The 14105-nt window shown below is 44.2% G+C and overlaps 1 protein-coding gene and 1 long non-coding RNA gene across 2 annotated transcripts; one reads left to right on the forward strand and one right to left on the reverse strand.

Moving 5' to 3' along the window:
• Positions 1 to 4387: 4387 nt before the first annotated feature.
• Positions 4388 to 7327, reverse strand: LOC125990949 (uncharacterized). Its single transcript, XR_007489149.2, has 3 exons — positions 7204 to 7327; positions 6212 to 7094; positions 4388 to 6151 (listed from the first exon to the last, which is right to left on the reverse strand). It is a non-coding gene; the product is annotated as an uncharacterized lncRNA (long non-coding RNA).
• A 2693-nt stretch (positions 7328 to 10020) lies between these two features.
• foxl3 (forkhead box L3) lies at positions 10021 to 13947 on the forward strand. The gene is made up of 3 exons (XM_049758383.2): positions 10021 to 10150; positions 10719 to 10887; positions 10963 to 13947. Exons 1-3 carry the CDS (start codon positions 10044 to 10046, stop codon positions 11404 to 11406), a joined length of 720 nt encoding a protein of 239 aa, XP_049614340.1. The 5' UTR covers positions 10021 to 10043; the 3' UTR covers positions 11407 to 13947.
• The last annotated feature ends 158 nt before the right edge of the window (positions 13948 to 14105 follow it).

The raw sequence follows: 14105 nt of genomic DNA on the forward strand, positions 1-14105 counted from the left end.
TCAAACAAATGAGTCCAAATATGTCATGTTAAATATGCAGTGTCAGGCCTTTAGTTTGACTGCGCAAAGAAAAGCTGGATGCATTCTAAATTGTTGACAAAAGCCAAGTAGCCGAACACATAGATGCAAATGACAAGCGTGTCGAGAAAGCGTAAAATCAGTCTGCGTTGCATACCTTTGTGCAAAAAGTGTAAAATGGCCACTGAAGTCAGAATCTTGCGTCATCTCAGTGCATTTTATTTTTGTACGAGTAAAAGCCTTTATTTTATTCAAGTCTGAGCTTTTATTTTTTTTTTACGGTTGAATCGTCATGTGGGTGTTTGAGAATAAAGTCGACTTTGGTGTGTTTTGTTCCTGTGAGTGGTCTTTGTAACTAAAGTCAACTTTGTGTTGTCAGTGGTCCACGATGTGCCTCAGTTGATTCTGCATCTCTTGAATAGGAAACTTATTGCATGTTTTGTTACAGGTCTTGATGTCTTCATTTGCTGTCCGACTGCAAAGGCCTGTTCCTGTACGGTGGACAGTGATGTTAGTCGTTTGAATTCATAAACGTTACATGTATCTTCCAGAACATCAGCCTTCAATTCAAAGCACTTGTTAGTAGCATGTTGCTTACCACCGCCAACCTTGGTACCAACACTGATACCACCCAGTTCAGAGTTAAGCCTGCAAAACACGTAAGTAAAGGCCACACAGCAACCTGCTTAGGTGGCTCGCAAGTGAGCCAGAGGTACTCTTACCGGCTTCTTTATTAAATTGGCCTTTTCAGACACGTTAGGTAAATTCCAAGTGCTGCCTTCTAGTGGCGGCAAAGTTACTCTAACCTGGCTGACGCTCCATTTAACTGTGCAAAAGTATTTCACTTTTAACTTTAAACTACTACACTATTAAAAATGCTTGGTGCCCTAATTTGACGGCTGGGTCAATGCGACACATCTTTCGTGGTTTATTTTGCTCATAACCTAACAAAAACATAAATACTGCCGCTGTCTCTCCAGTGCGCATGTGTGAAAAGTACAAAGCAATAACATTCATTTGCCTTACTTCCACTAAACCACATGTGATAGTTTTGCCGATTATCTTTTGTCCTACAGCTTGGTAAAGTTCTTCAAGTTGAGCATGGCCGTACTCGAACCCGAGACTGCGGGTTGTCTCGTCGCGCGTTGAACCGTTTGGCCATCAGTACAATCGTTTCTGGCTCTCCATGTCGTCCGTACTGCAACTTTTTGTGCCGGTACGTACACAAATGACGGGATATTTTTTTACCTCATAATATGCACGAAGCATACGAGCTGGTGTTAGAACAGCCTAGACTCGTAATTGCCTTATTTTTTTACTGTTGAAAGAGGCGCGCAATGAAATGTGGGTAGTGCTGCTGGGAGAGACGTTTGATTAGCGTTAGTACATGCATGGTTATTGCAGCATTTGGTTAGTTCAGAATCAGAAAACCTTTATTGTCATTCTACATAGTACAATGAAATTGGAGACCTCCATCCAGTGCATGAGGTAGATACAAGTAACATAGTCAAGTAAACGAATAATAGAAAAGTAGATGAATAATCAGAAACAATAGTGCGGACAAGTGCAGTAGTAGTGCAGGAGGAAAGTGTCATCAGTGTCGGCTGGAGTTGAGGGTGGCTATGGCTTTGGGAAAGAAACTGTTTTTGAGTCTGTTTGTCCTGGTCTTCATTTGCTTGTAGCGTCTTCCAGAGGGCAACAGGTCAAACAGGGCGGAGCCAGGGTGGGAGCTGTCCGCTGAGATGGCCTTAGCCCTGCTGAGGCAGCGGGTAGTGTAAATGTCCGTAAGGGAGGGGAGAGGGCGGCCAATGATCCTCTGAGCTGCCTTCACCACTCTCTGCAGCTTCTCCCTGTCAGCGGCGGTGGAGCTGCTGAACCATACTACGATGCAGTAGGTCAGTAGACTCTCGATGGAAGAGCGGTAGAAGGTCAGCAACAGGTCGGTGTTGAGGTTGTACCTCCTGAGGACTCAGGGGAGTGCTGCTGGGATGTTCCGTTTAGGGGAGTGCTGCTGGGATGTTCCAAACCGAGCAAAGAAGCTGTTTAGCTCCTCTGCCAGCTGTGCGCCTTGGTCTTCGACTTGAGCGGCACTGCCCCTGAAGTTCAGTGCATGGTTAGTATATTCATGGTTAGCACATAGCATTACATTTCGCAGTGGTGGAGAGTCGAACCCTGGATCTCGGGTGTTCTAATGCAGCGACGGAGCCACTCGCCAAACGTAGCGAACTCAGCACTGACCCCGCTTTCATTTCGAGTCACTGTTATCCGTTCAGTATTTCGTTCCGCACGCGCTGGGTAAGTTCAAAAGAGTGCAGACGGCCGAGGGCAGCCAGGTCGAAATAGCCGACTGGTCAGTGACACCGGCTCTCTTGTACAGAAAAAAACTGGTTCTTTCATGAGCTTTTATAACTGGGACCTCGGTTTATATAAGTGTACGCATATGCAAACAACATTTGTAGATGCAAGTATTTATGTGTAAATACATAAGGTGGGCGGGGCAAAACAATGGATCACGCCCATTGTCCCCGACCCCCGGGAGGAGGAACAGGCACCGCCCCATGGGAGGGGTTGGGCGAAATGCAGTTGTAGTTGCAAGTCGAATTGAATAGTGTAATTAGAAATTAATAGAAATCTAGTAGCGTAACCCCTACACTACTAGATTTCTATTCATTTTTAATAAAAATTAATACAACAGCGACCCCAACCCCTACCAGGAGGCCGGGCCTGTAGCTCCTCCCGGGGGGCGGGGCCTGTTACTCCTCCCGTGGGGGCGGGGATAGTGGGCGTGATCCATCGGTTTGCCCCGCCCCCACCTGATGTATTTGCACATAAATGATTGCATATGCAAATATGTACACTTATATAAAGCGATGTCCCAGTTATAAAAGCCCAGGTAAGCATGGGCTTTCTCCTGGGATCGAGCCATCGTTTTTCTAGGCAATAGCCCGTATCATTAACCAGTCAGCTATTTCGACCTGGCTGCGCTCGGCCGTCTGCACTATTTTGTACTTACCCAACGCGCGCGGAACGAAATACTGAACGGATAAGAATGACTCGAATTGAGCTCCCCGTTTGGCGAGCGGCTTCGTCGCTGCGCTAGAACACTTGAGCGCTAGGGTTCGACACCTAATGTACTTCTATGTACTAACCATGCACTGCACTAACCATGCACGGCACTAATCATGCATTGCACTAACCATGCACTGTACTAACCAAACACTGTACCAACCATGCATGTACTAACGCTAATCAAACCTCTCTCTCAGCAAAACTCACATTTCATTGCGCGGTTCGCTCAACAGTAAAAAAAATAAGGCAATTATCTCTTTAGAATTTTAGCTAGTTTTTTTCCCCAAGTATTATCTTTTTTGTGACCTACGAGTCTAGGCTGTTCTAGAACACCAGCTCGTATGCTTAATGCATATTAAATGAGGTAAAAAAAATCCCGTCATTTACTTCATATAGTGTACGTACCGGCACAAAAGGTTGCAGTGCTGACGACATGGAGAGCCAGAGATGGATGAGTTTTCAAACCACTGATGGCCGAGCGGTTCGACGCGCGACAGTGCAACACGCAGCCTCGGTACGGCAATGCTTATGTAGAAGATATTTACCAAGCTGTAGAATTACAGAATATCTCTAGCACTATGACATTTTTAGCATGTGGTTTAGTAGAATTAATGCAAATTAATGTTATTGCTTTGCACTTTTTACGCACATGCGCATTGGCGAGACAGCGGCAGTATTTATGTCGTCTTATCTGTTAGATTGCTTTGGGCAAAATAAACCACAAAAGATGTCGCATTGACCCAGCCGTCAAATTAGGGTACCTAGCATTTTTAATAGTGTAGTTGTTTAAAGTTAAAAGTGAAGTATTTTCGCACCGTCAAATGGAGCGTCAGACAGGTTAGGGCAAATTTACCACCACTGCAGCACTTGGAATTCATCTAAGCTGTCTGAAAAGGCCAATTTAATAAAGAAGCCGGTAAGAGTACCTCTGGCTCACTTGCGAGCCACCTAAGCAGGTTGCTGTGTGGCCTTACATGTTTTTTTGCAGGCTTAACGCTGAACTGGGTGGTATCAGTGTTGGTACCAAGGTTGGCGGTGGTAAGCAACATGCTACTAACAAGTGCTTTGAATTGAAGGCTGATGTTCTGGAAGATACATGTAACGTTTATGAATTCAAACGACTAACATCTCTCCACCGTACAGGAACAGGCCTTTGCAGTCGGACAGCAAATGAAGACATCAAGACCTGTAACAAAACATGCAATAAGTTTCCTATTCAAGAGATGCAGAATCAACTGAGGCACATCGTGGACCACTGACAACACAAAGTTGACTTTATTTACAAAGACCACTCACAGGAACAAAACACACCAAAGTCGACTTTATTCTCAAACACCCACATGACGATTCAACCGTAAAAAAAAATAAAAGCTCAGACTTGAATAAAATAAAGGCTTTTACTCGTACAAAAATAAAATGCACTGAGATGACGCAAGATTCTGACTTCAGTGGCCATTTTACAGCACGGTTGCACAAAGGTATGCAACGCAGACTGATTTTACGCTTTCGACACGCTTGTCATTTGCATCTATGTGTTCGGCTACTTGGCTTTTGTCAACAATTTAGAATGCATCCAGCTTTTCTTTGCGCAGTAAAACTAAATGCCTGACACTGCATATTTAACATGACATATTTGGACTCATTTGTTTAAGACTAATTTTACAATTGCCTTATGATACAGAATGATTCCATTTTGTATGTGGTCATTTCACTCAAAATATGCACGGATAGACTTCACATGCCAATGTTTAAAATGGACCACTTGAATTCAGTTCACAATTTAATTCAGGTAGAGAGGCACACACAATTACAGTACAAACTTTACAGTTCACTCCATTAAAAAAAAAAAAAACACACTTTAAAACAATATTACACAATGACACAGTGCCGAGAAGCGAGGCATCATGCAGACAGACAGTGTGCACACCCAGTGAAAAAGTAGAGGGAGGGAAAGAAAGCGCAAAAGGAAAAACAAAGTCATACTCTCCCTAAATGCTGGCTGGGCACTTGGCCCTCCTGGCCTCGCCGCATCTGCACCCGCCTCCAGTGGGCCGCTTGTCATAGGCGAAGGTCCGCGGAAGGTTCGTGTCCGCTCCGGGCCGGTGTTCGTCCGAACGGCTGCCCCGGCAACCCTGAAAGGCAGACATATTGTGGTGGTTTTGGCAAGAGAAAAACCCACTACCACCCCCCGACATTGTCTCAGGTTAGTTTGAATAGGGTAAGAGAGAGCAAGAGGTGGTGGGGAGGGAGAGTGTGCCGATTCGTATCGAGGGTCACGCTAACCCCAATGGCCCGTGCTAGCTACCCGATTCAAACTGTCAAACTGAGTCAAGGTCGGGGGGTGCCAAAAAGCACCATACTGGGACGCATGTGACCGGCAGATGGTACTCATCTTCATTTGAGGAACTGCTCCCATCCCTCCGACGCCACGTGAGCAGGACCTGCGACAGACAAATAAGGAACTGAGATTAAAAAAAGTGTGCATATTTGATTGCCATGTCACCTCTGGCCAGCCATGCATCAGGCTCCTCTTCATCACATGGCGACTGCTTTTCTTGGGGTGATTTCTTCCTTTGCTCGCCAATCCCGGGTCTCGCGGCCTCCGTCCGCCGGCTCTTCGTTTTGTGCAGCTTCTCTTCCACCTTGCAAGACACAAGCACACAAGTCTCACTTGATTTCATTTTCAGAAGCGAACATACAGTAGTTAATCCTCATTTTTGCTGTCAGATTTATCAAGACACCACATGAAAGACCTTCAAAATCAACACCGTTTTGCAGCAGTAGCACAAAATATTAAGGTTGATTAGAGTGTTTAATGAATTTGTGTCAAAAAATTGGGAATTTGTTGTAGTATGCAGCCCTCAAACAGACGTTTGGACACCACTGGTGTGAATTAAAAAAAGGGGGGAAAAAAAACCTCCATTTCACGTGTTGAAGCTGCGCAGGTCGACGCCTCCAGGGAAGCGGGTCTCCCTCAGAACCCGGCCGGCTGCAGGATACTTCAGAGTGATGCCACAGCGGTCTGTCCACTTCTGATCAGATCGTGTCGCGTCACGGTCGGCATCTGCATAAACACAATGTCAGAAACTCAAAGAGCACCCCAAGTTGGAGGTCACTTGCATACTTGATCACAGCGGCTAGCTACTCTTGGTTACCGTCGCCGGGTCGGGTCGGGCCGTGCGTCCTCCGTTTTGTGTGCAGCCTGCAAAAGGCAGAAGATACAATGTTGTGAGCTGCTCGCGTCATTATGTACCCTCGACCGGTGGTTCCTCGTGGACCGGCTCGCTCCAACGCTGCCTTACACCGAGGGGAGAACAAAGGACGCGAGTACGACAGTGGTAAATTAGGGTTAGATTAAGTACGACAGTGTTAGGTTAGAAAAAGACAAAATGCTACTGGCTCGCGCCAACGCCATGCCACACCTAGGGGAGAACAAAGAACGCAAGTACAACAGTGGTAGGTTAAGGTTAGATTAAGTACGAAAGTGGTAGGTTAGAAACAGACAAAATGTTACAAGTCATATTGCAAAATTGGACATTCGGCTCCACGTCAAAGTTTTGTTTGTGTCCACCCACGTGACCACGTCCTCCCCCAAATGCGCCATCAATGGCAATCCTAGCACAAGACAACGCTGCTCTGGATCCAGACAAGCCGCAACTTCAGCCACCTACAGCGCACCTCTGAAGCAAGTCCAACCATCCGACCCCCAAACACTGTCCACACCTGCAACCTTTCCGTCGTGCACCCATAACCAAAGGCAACCAGAGTGCAACACTGCCCCCTGCCTGGTCACATAATCCGCACACATGTCGACTTTTGCAGCGTGCTGCTTGATTCTTGACTTGATAGGCATTGCTCCGTTTGGAATGAAATTGCTCCTTTTGATATGGCATTGCTCCTTCTGGAATGAAATTGCTCCTTTTGATAAGGCATTGCTCCTTTTGATATGGCATTGCTCCTTGACTTGATTGCTCCTTTTCCTCATCCCATTCGGCTCCTCTTGCAGCCTGCAAAAACACACATACACCATTAATTGTGTGCTGGGAAGCTAAAACTACACAGACGGCCATTAATTGTGTGCTGGGAAGCTGAAACTTTACACAAATGGGTTTTCACCTGATTTAGGTCAACTCTTCCTCTGTGTCCTCAACATCACTGAGATGGCTCAAGAGCTTCCTGCTTGCTTTGTATAGAAGGATGCTGGCTGGGCAGCCTTTTTTAGAGCGGCAAAAGACAAACACATTATATGGACATCGAGTAGAGTGGCAATGGCATGATATTTTTGCAACAATTATACATACTAAGTACAGTTTTATATTTATAAAGGTAAAACAATTACCATAATTATCAGAATCATAATTAATATTTTAATTTGATCATCCATCAACTCCTCACATCAGACAGATGATCCAGGTTTGCAGCGTTGCAGGACTCGAGCAGAGTCGTCCCAAAAGGGAAAAAGTAACGCGCGCAAATGTTTGTTGCATAACGGAACGCGGGCGCCATCTTTGAATATATTTGGGTCACAAGGGTCTGATTTTGAAACGACGTAACATGGCACACACATTTCAACAGAACCAACGATCATAATTGTTTATTTGACTATAGTCAAACATTTCCTATAGTCAGACAAACACGAGCTTATCGGCTGCGTCATTTACGAACCTTCAATAAACAAACGAATGCAAAAATGCTGGCCAGCATTAAAAAGAAAAACACGAAAGACATTTGAATTATTGTAGCGACAAAACGACCGAAGCGCACAATGCAGCGAAATGGATTGTGGCGTGCCGTGCCCAAAACTCAAACACTCTTGAGTCCCTCCACATGTTTTGGCCGTATTCGAAAACCCTCCTTGTGGCCTCCAATTAACTTCAACGCCTACAGTCGCGGTGGCCGTGACGCTGCTGAGTGTGAAAATCCTGCAACAAACAAAACAAGGCGTCCATCGTGAGAAACGGCAATAAACGACAAACATTTGCTCACTTACCTGAGAAAGTGCCACGCGGTCGGTGGCACCTGCATTTGATAACTCCCCTTGAGCACACCTGTCTGCAATTCACCTGAAGACATGACGTCACATCCGGCAATTCAAATCTTCTTCTCCTGCTCGTCCAACGGCGCTTTGCACATTAGCGCCACCAGGTGACCTGTTATGATAGCTGCTTCAGTTAACCCTGGAAATTTAAGTCAATGGGCAACATTTTCTTTCCTCGTTTCAGATATAATAATTCAGAATAAATGAGAAAATCAAGTTGCAATTTAATTTTGGTCCTTCGGAAATTCAGGTTTGTGATTCTCTGAGTGCCCTTTGATTGGCTGGCAACCGGTTCGGGGTGTCCCTCCGCCTCCTACCCGATAACAGCTGGGATAGGCTCCAGCACGCCCGCGACCCCTGTGGGGACAATCTGTACAGATAATGGATGGATAGATGGAAATTCAGATTGCAACAAAAACAGAGTTCCAATGCGCGCAGCGCACTCGGCGCTTTGACTGGGGACACAGTGCGCCCGAAAGTTCAAGATGGAAGCAACTTTTTTGGGGGGGGTCAGGCTGAGATTCCTGTATGGAGTAATGAGAGTCCCTCAAAGAACCAATTATTCAGTTTGCATCGATCATTACCGCAGCATTGCGAATACTGCCCTCTAGAGGTCATGTTTGCATTTTGCAGCGGATTCGATGGATATTTTATTGTCATCCTGTTTGTATGACAAACATATGGCATTGAAAACTTGAAAGAAAACAGATTGTAGATTTAAGCACATCTCTGGCAAGGTTTTGGATTGGATTTAAAAATTGGATTAGATTTTGAAGGTCTACCGAATGTTAGTGCCAACAAGCAAGAGTGTACAAAGATTTGCATCCTTGTAAAGTCACACGAGTACTGTCCAAGATTAGCCACGCGTCGTCATCTCTTGCACCAACAGGCCCACACACAGAGGCCCTCGCAGTCCTCGGGGTGTTTTCCCCGCCTCAGCCGCCTCACGGGACCCTTCCAATTGCTCCGTTAAGAGTCCCACAAAAATACACATCCCCTCTATTTTATAGACACGGAAACAATTTATGGTCATTACAGATCATTACAGATAGCATCTCCAAAACTTCCCGTTGTTGACTAAATGTCTGCCAGAGTGGACACACATACATACACACACGCACACACACGCGCACACACACACGCACACACACGCACACACACACACACACACACACACACACACACACACACACACACACACACACACACGCACGCACACACGATACAGTCAAAAGAGTTAAATGGGAGGAAAGAAAAAAACAAAGATGCAAAGCATTTGTTTGTTGGTTTGGGCTTAGCAGTTTCAACTACAGCAGCAGAGATTAGACTATAAAAAGAAGCAAAATAAAACATAAAAGCAGCTAGCAAGACATGTGGACCACCCAGAACCTTCTTGGATGCGGCTCACGGGAGTGTTTTTCTTTCCCTTTGGATAAGCAGGCAGCTACTGTGAGATGGTCTGGATGGACTAGCGCCATGATCAATGTCCTCCACTAGAAAAATTAAGAAATGATGAATGATTTATGGTGTGTATTTTTTTTTTTCCCATCCTAAATCTGCATTAAGTGGTTGAGGTCAGGGCTCGGTCAAGTTCTTCCACACCAAACTTGTCAAAGCTTCCACAAACTAAAATGCAATTGCGCAACATATTCTAATTTAGAATAACACTAACTTGTTGTTAGGAGTGGTGACAGCCGTTCCCGGAGAGCATCTGGGGCAAGACGAAGGGGTGGAGGGGCTGTTGGGGATGTTGAAGGTGGGAGGGGCGGGGGGTCCGGTGGAGGAGGCCGTCAACAATAGAGCTCCCAGTGGATGACAACCGGCTTAGCAGAGCAGCAGGAGAGCAAGGAGAAGCTGCTGGAGACACACAGTTATTTTCCCGAGGGGGGGGGACGATCACACAAGTGTAAGCATAGACATGTTTGACGCTTCTCACTATCCATTCAACTGTTTCAACTATGACGGAGACGCATACGCTTCCAGTAGCAGCGAACAGGAGAAGAAGATGTGTCGGCCCGCCTACAGGTAGGAAAACTTCCTCGTTCTATTTCATAGCACTGTTGCAAGAAAAAGTTATCAAAACATTTTTTGTGCAATAAAAGATATCGTATAGGTTAACATTTTTTTATTAAAAACTAAAACATTTATAATTTGTTTTTATATATACTAAATACATTTTGTGACTTTATTGTGGTGCCTTTGAAATATTTTAAAGAAAAACATTTGAAAAATTGAATTTCCTTTTAAGAAATATACAAACACTAATTTCAAGTTATTTAATTTTTCTTTTTTTTTTTAACCCCTTTTTATTTTTTCAATGTAGCTTATCAACACAGGCCAAGTCTAGATTGTTAAATAGTTTAAACAGATTCAGTACATTTTAGGGTCACTCTAATTAAAATATAAATGTTAAGTTCACAAAATGTTGACTCAAATACATGTTAATATAATAACAATAATAATATCGACAAAAAGATACAACATTTTAATGCGCAAATTTTTTAAAAATACTCTAATGAACTTTGATAAATACAGAAAGTTGGAACCGTTGCCTAATTTAAATTTACAAATGTGTGTGCGTGCGCGTTGTCAGCTACATCGCCCTGATCGCCATGGCGATCCAGCAGAGCCCCGAGCAGAGGGTCACGCTGTCGGGCATTTATGAATTCATCATGAGGAGGTTCCCTTACTACCGCTCCAACCAGAGAGCCTGGCAGAACTCCATCAGACATAACTTGTCGCTCAACAGCTGCTTCATCAAGGTGGACACGCAAGTCATTTATGCAGCATTTTTGCACAAGTGTGGCCATTTAAAGCGTCTTACTAATGCGTCATAGGTTCCCAGGACGGAGGGCAACGAGAAAGGAAAAGGAAACTTTTGGACTTTTGCTACAGGATGCGAATCCATGCTTGACCTCTTTGAAAACGGCAACTTTCGACGTCGCAGGCGTAGGCGGAACGTGAAAGTTGGCCTCCGTGACCCAGGAGAGGCCCCGCTCCGGCCCGCCGAGAGCCCTGGCAAGCAGCACGCGCTTGCGGTCCACCACCCCGAGGCAGACTCCGACCTTCGCCCTCTGAACGCTTACAGACCTCGGCCGTGCCCCACGCCAAACCCCGCCGTCCCAAAACCCGAGTCGGAGATCAAGTTCAGCATTGACTACATCCTGTCGAACCCGGACCCGCCCGTGCCTGGGATCAGATCCTCACACGTAGGCCCGCCAGGACCGCCCTTACATGTTCTGGAGCCCCAGCACCTGAGCCTGCACTTCTGGACCCTGTGAGGGTGGCGGGCCTGGTTGATTCTGGGGCAAACTGTGAGGATTTGTTTTTTTTCCAAAGACAATAATAATTCTATTGACTTTAAATTGCAATTAGATGACAAACTTATATGTTGGCTTGGAACACAGAAGTATAAAAAAACAAACAAACAAAAAAAAAAACTATCGTGTTATATATACCAATACATGAATTGAAATAAGGTAATGTTTTTGTCTGTTTTTTTTACATTGCTGAACCCAAAATCTTTTCTTTAACCAAAATATAGCTTTAAGGAATAGTTAGCATATTTTGTCAGATGTTGATGAACCCGTCAGATTCAAACAGATAATTTAAAAAAATACGTACATTCAATATTTAGAAAACATTACTGAGATTCCAAAGTATTTCATACAAAATAAATTTGAAATCATGCAACAAGCTTAGCCTCATTACAAAAACACTAAGACTTAATTGTCACAATGGTTGCTTATTCTCATGTGGCCTGTGATTGGCTGTCGTTCTTTGCAGAGGATAAAGAATATATGACTGACTACTGTTTCAATTGAACAGTAATGCTCATTATTTTATGTTTAGTTTGACAGTAAACCTCCAACAAGAGTGGCAATCAACAGCTTCAAGCCTGTTTCTTTGAACAAAGTAAACGCGGAATGCCGTAAATATTGCACAAAGGCGGCTCAGAATTAGCATGTAGCGTGCAAGCGGACATGACGGCTGGAGACGTGTTCCAAGCGCCTGCCTAAATTCTTTCTTTGTCGTTGACCTTTGGAAATCCTGATTGACTGACACTTAAATCCTAATCCACCCGCTCCTTATTAGAATACATTATATGCACCTTTTTGTTAATGGAAAAAAACAAAACACATATTTCCTGCGCGAGGGAGATCAATCATGCTTGTGTGCCGCTGAAGGGACATTTTTCAATTTAACCTTTATATAATGTGTTGACTACATCAGAGAACACACTTAACATGAGTGGCATTTAATATAGCATAACACTTGCAAGGTGAGGCCCAGATGTGACCCTATTTAAATAGGTGTGGGGGGGATTGCGGCTGAGCTTTAACAACGCCGTCCCCCCACTTCCACCAGCAAACCCCTGATGCTATTCTAATTAAACACTTTATACCTCCTTTGCAAATACCCCTCATCGATCTGTGAGATTTGTTTTTGTTTTTTTTTTTGCATGAGGTGCCCCCCAGCAAACGTCTGCAGCGGCGCCAGTGTTTATGGATCAGCAAGTTTCCATTAAAAAAGTTGTTGATGTCGAATAGCGGGGGCCACGCCGTGGATATATTTGGGTAAATTAACTTAGCATAAAGTGCTCCGAGGCTACTGGGGAGGGGTGCTCGTAGCAGCAACAAAGCGAAGGCCTGAAAAGTCACTGTGCTGGGAGAGATTGCGAGGAGCTACTGGGCTATTAAATAACAACACTCGCTCAAAATCCTCAACTTGAGCCAGTGGTTCATAATTGCTGACACCGACCATCTTTCCCCATTTAAATAGATGTTGATAAGTTCATTAAATGCGTAAAATGAGCAGCTTTGGGCGAAGTAGTGTTGCAGGTCGGATTACATTGAGAAAGCCATTGATGTGAGATGCTTATAAAATCATAAACACAAATGGGTCATTTAGTTTGAAGTGATTATAATGAGGCTGGTGAAAGCACTGGGAAGGATAAATATTTGACAATTATTTATATTATCGATTTATTATGATGAGGATGTTTCCTTTGTAGAGTGCTGCAGGGGAACGTAAGAATGATCGAAATAAAGCCATTTATATTCTTAATATCAGCATAAAGTGCTTTCTATTGCGATTGAGCGAAACCATTATGCGCCACCAGCTAATGAGCTTTGTTGAAATACCCTTAAATCTTTCTCACACACACAGACACATGTACGCGTGACCTTTACCATTAAATGGCAACCCAAAAAAGTCGTCTTTACATTGACCTGGCACGTGGTGTTAGTCCCGTAATGAGAAAATCTACTCAGCTTGTCAATCAATGGCCGCTAGGCGACATGTTTACTTTTTTTTTTTTTACTTTGATTTGTGATGGAGATCCTGCGGTGGTTGGTTGGCAACAGCACAAATGTGATTTGGAGTGACCGGAAGGGTTTTTGTATTAGTTAAAAAAAAAATGGGTGACATTTAAATCAAAATATAGCTTGAATATTGGCCAGTTTGTTTGCCAGGTAGGTAAACAGACCGCCCTAGTGTTGATTTCGGCATCTACTGAAACATGAACAGCATCACACTTGGTGTGAAATAAACATGCAATACAACAACAATGTACCTCAGCTCTGCCCATAATTGATTTTCTTCCCCTTGCGATGACGTCACTTCATCTTACCACCAGAGGTCGCTGGCAAGCTGTGCTCTCCATTGTGCCTCCACAGATGAACGGAAATCTGCAATAATCCATCGGTGGTTATTCACTGAGTAAGCACTGTGAATCACAACAATAAAAAAAGTTTTTGGGTATACTTTTACAAAATGATTTTAAATAACAACACAGCAAAGCAATTATGACTAATGGTCACCTTCAGCAAGCTTCTGTTTTAAATCTCCATTGTGAAAAAGATACCAAACTGCAGCAAGACTTTACTTTTCATTTTGACTAGAAAAAAAAAAAAAAAGCTCCCTCAAGAGACGAAGGCATATTGCAGGATATGGCGATTGACCAATTGGGAGGCCCTTG

This window comes from Syngnathus scovelli, chromosome 21 (assembly GCF_024217435.2).
Source record: "Syngnathus scovelli strain Florida chromosome 21, RoL_Ssco_1.2, whole genome shotgun sequence".
In the NCBI taxonomy this organism is placed as follows: Eukaryota; Metazoa; Chordata; class Actinopteri; order Syngnathiformes; family Syngnathidae; genus Syngnathus; species Syngnathus scovelli.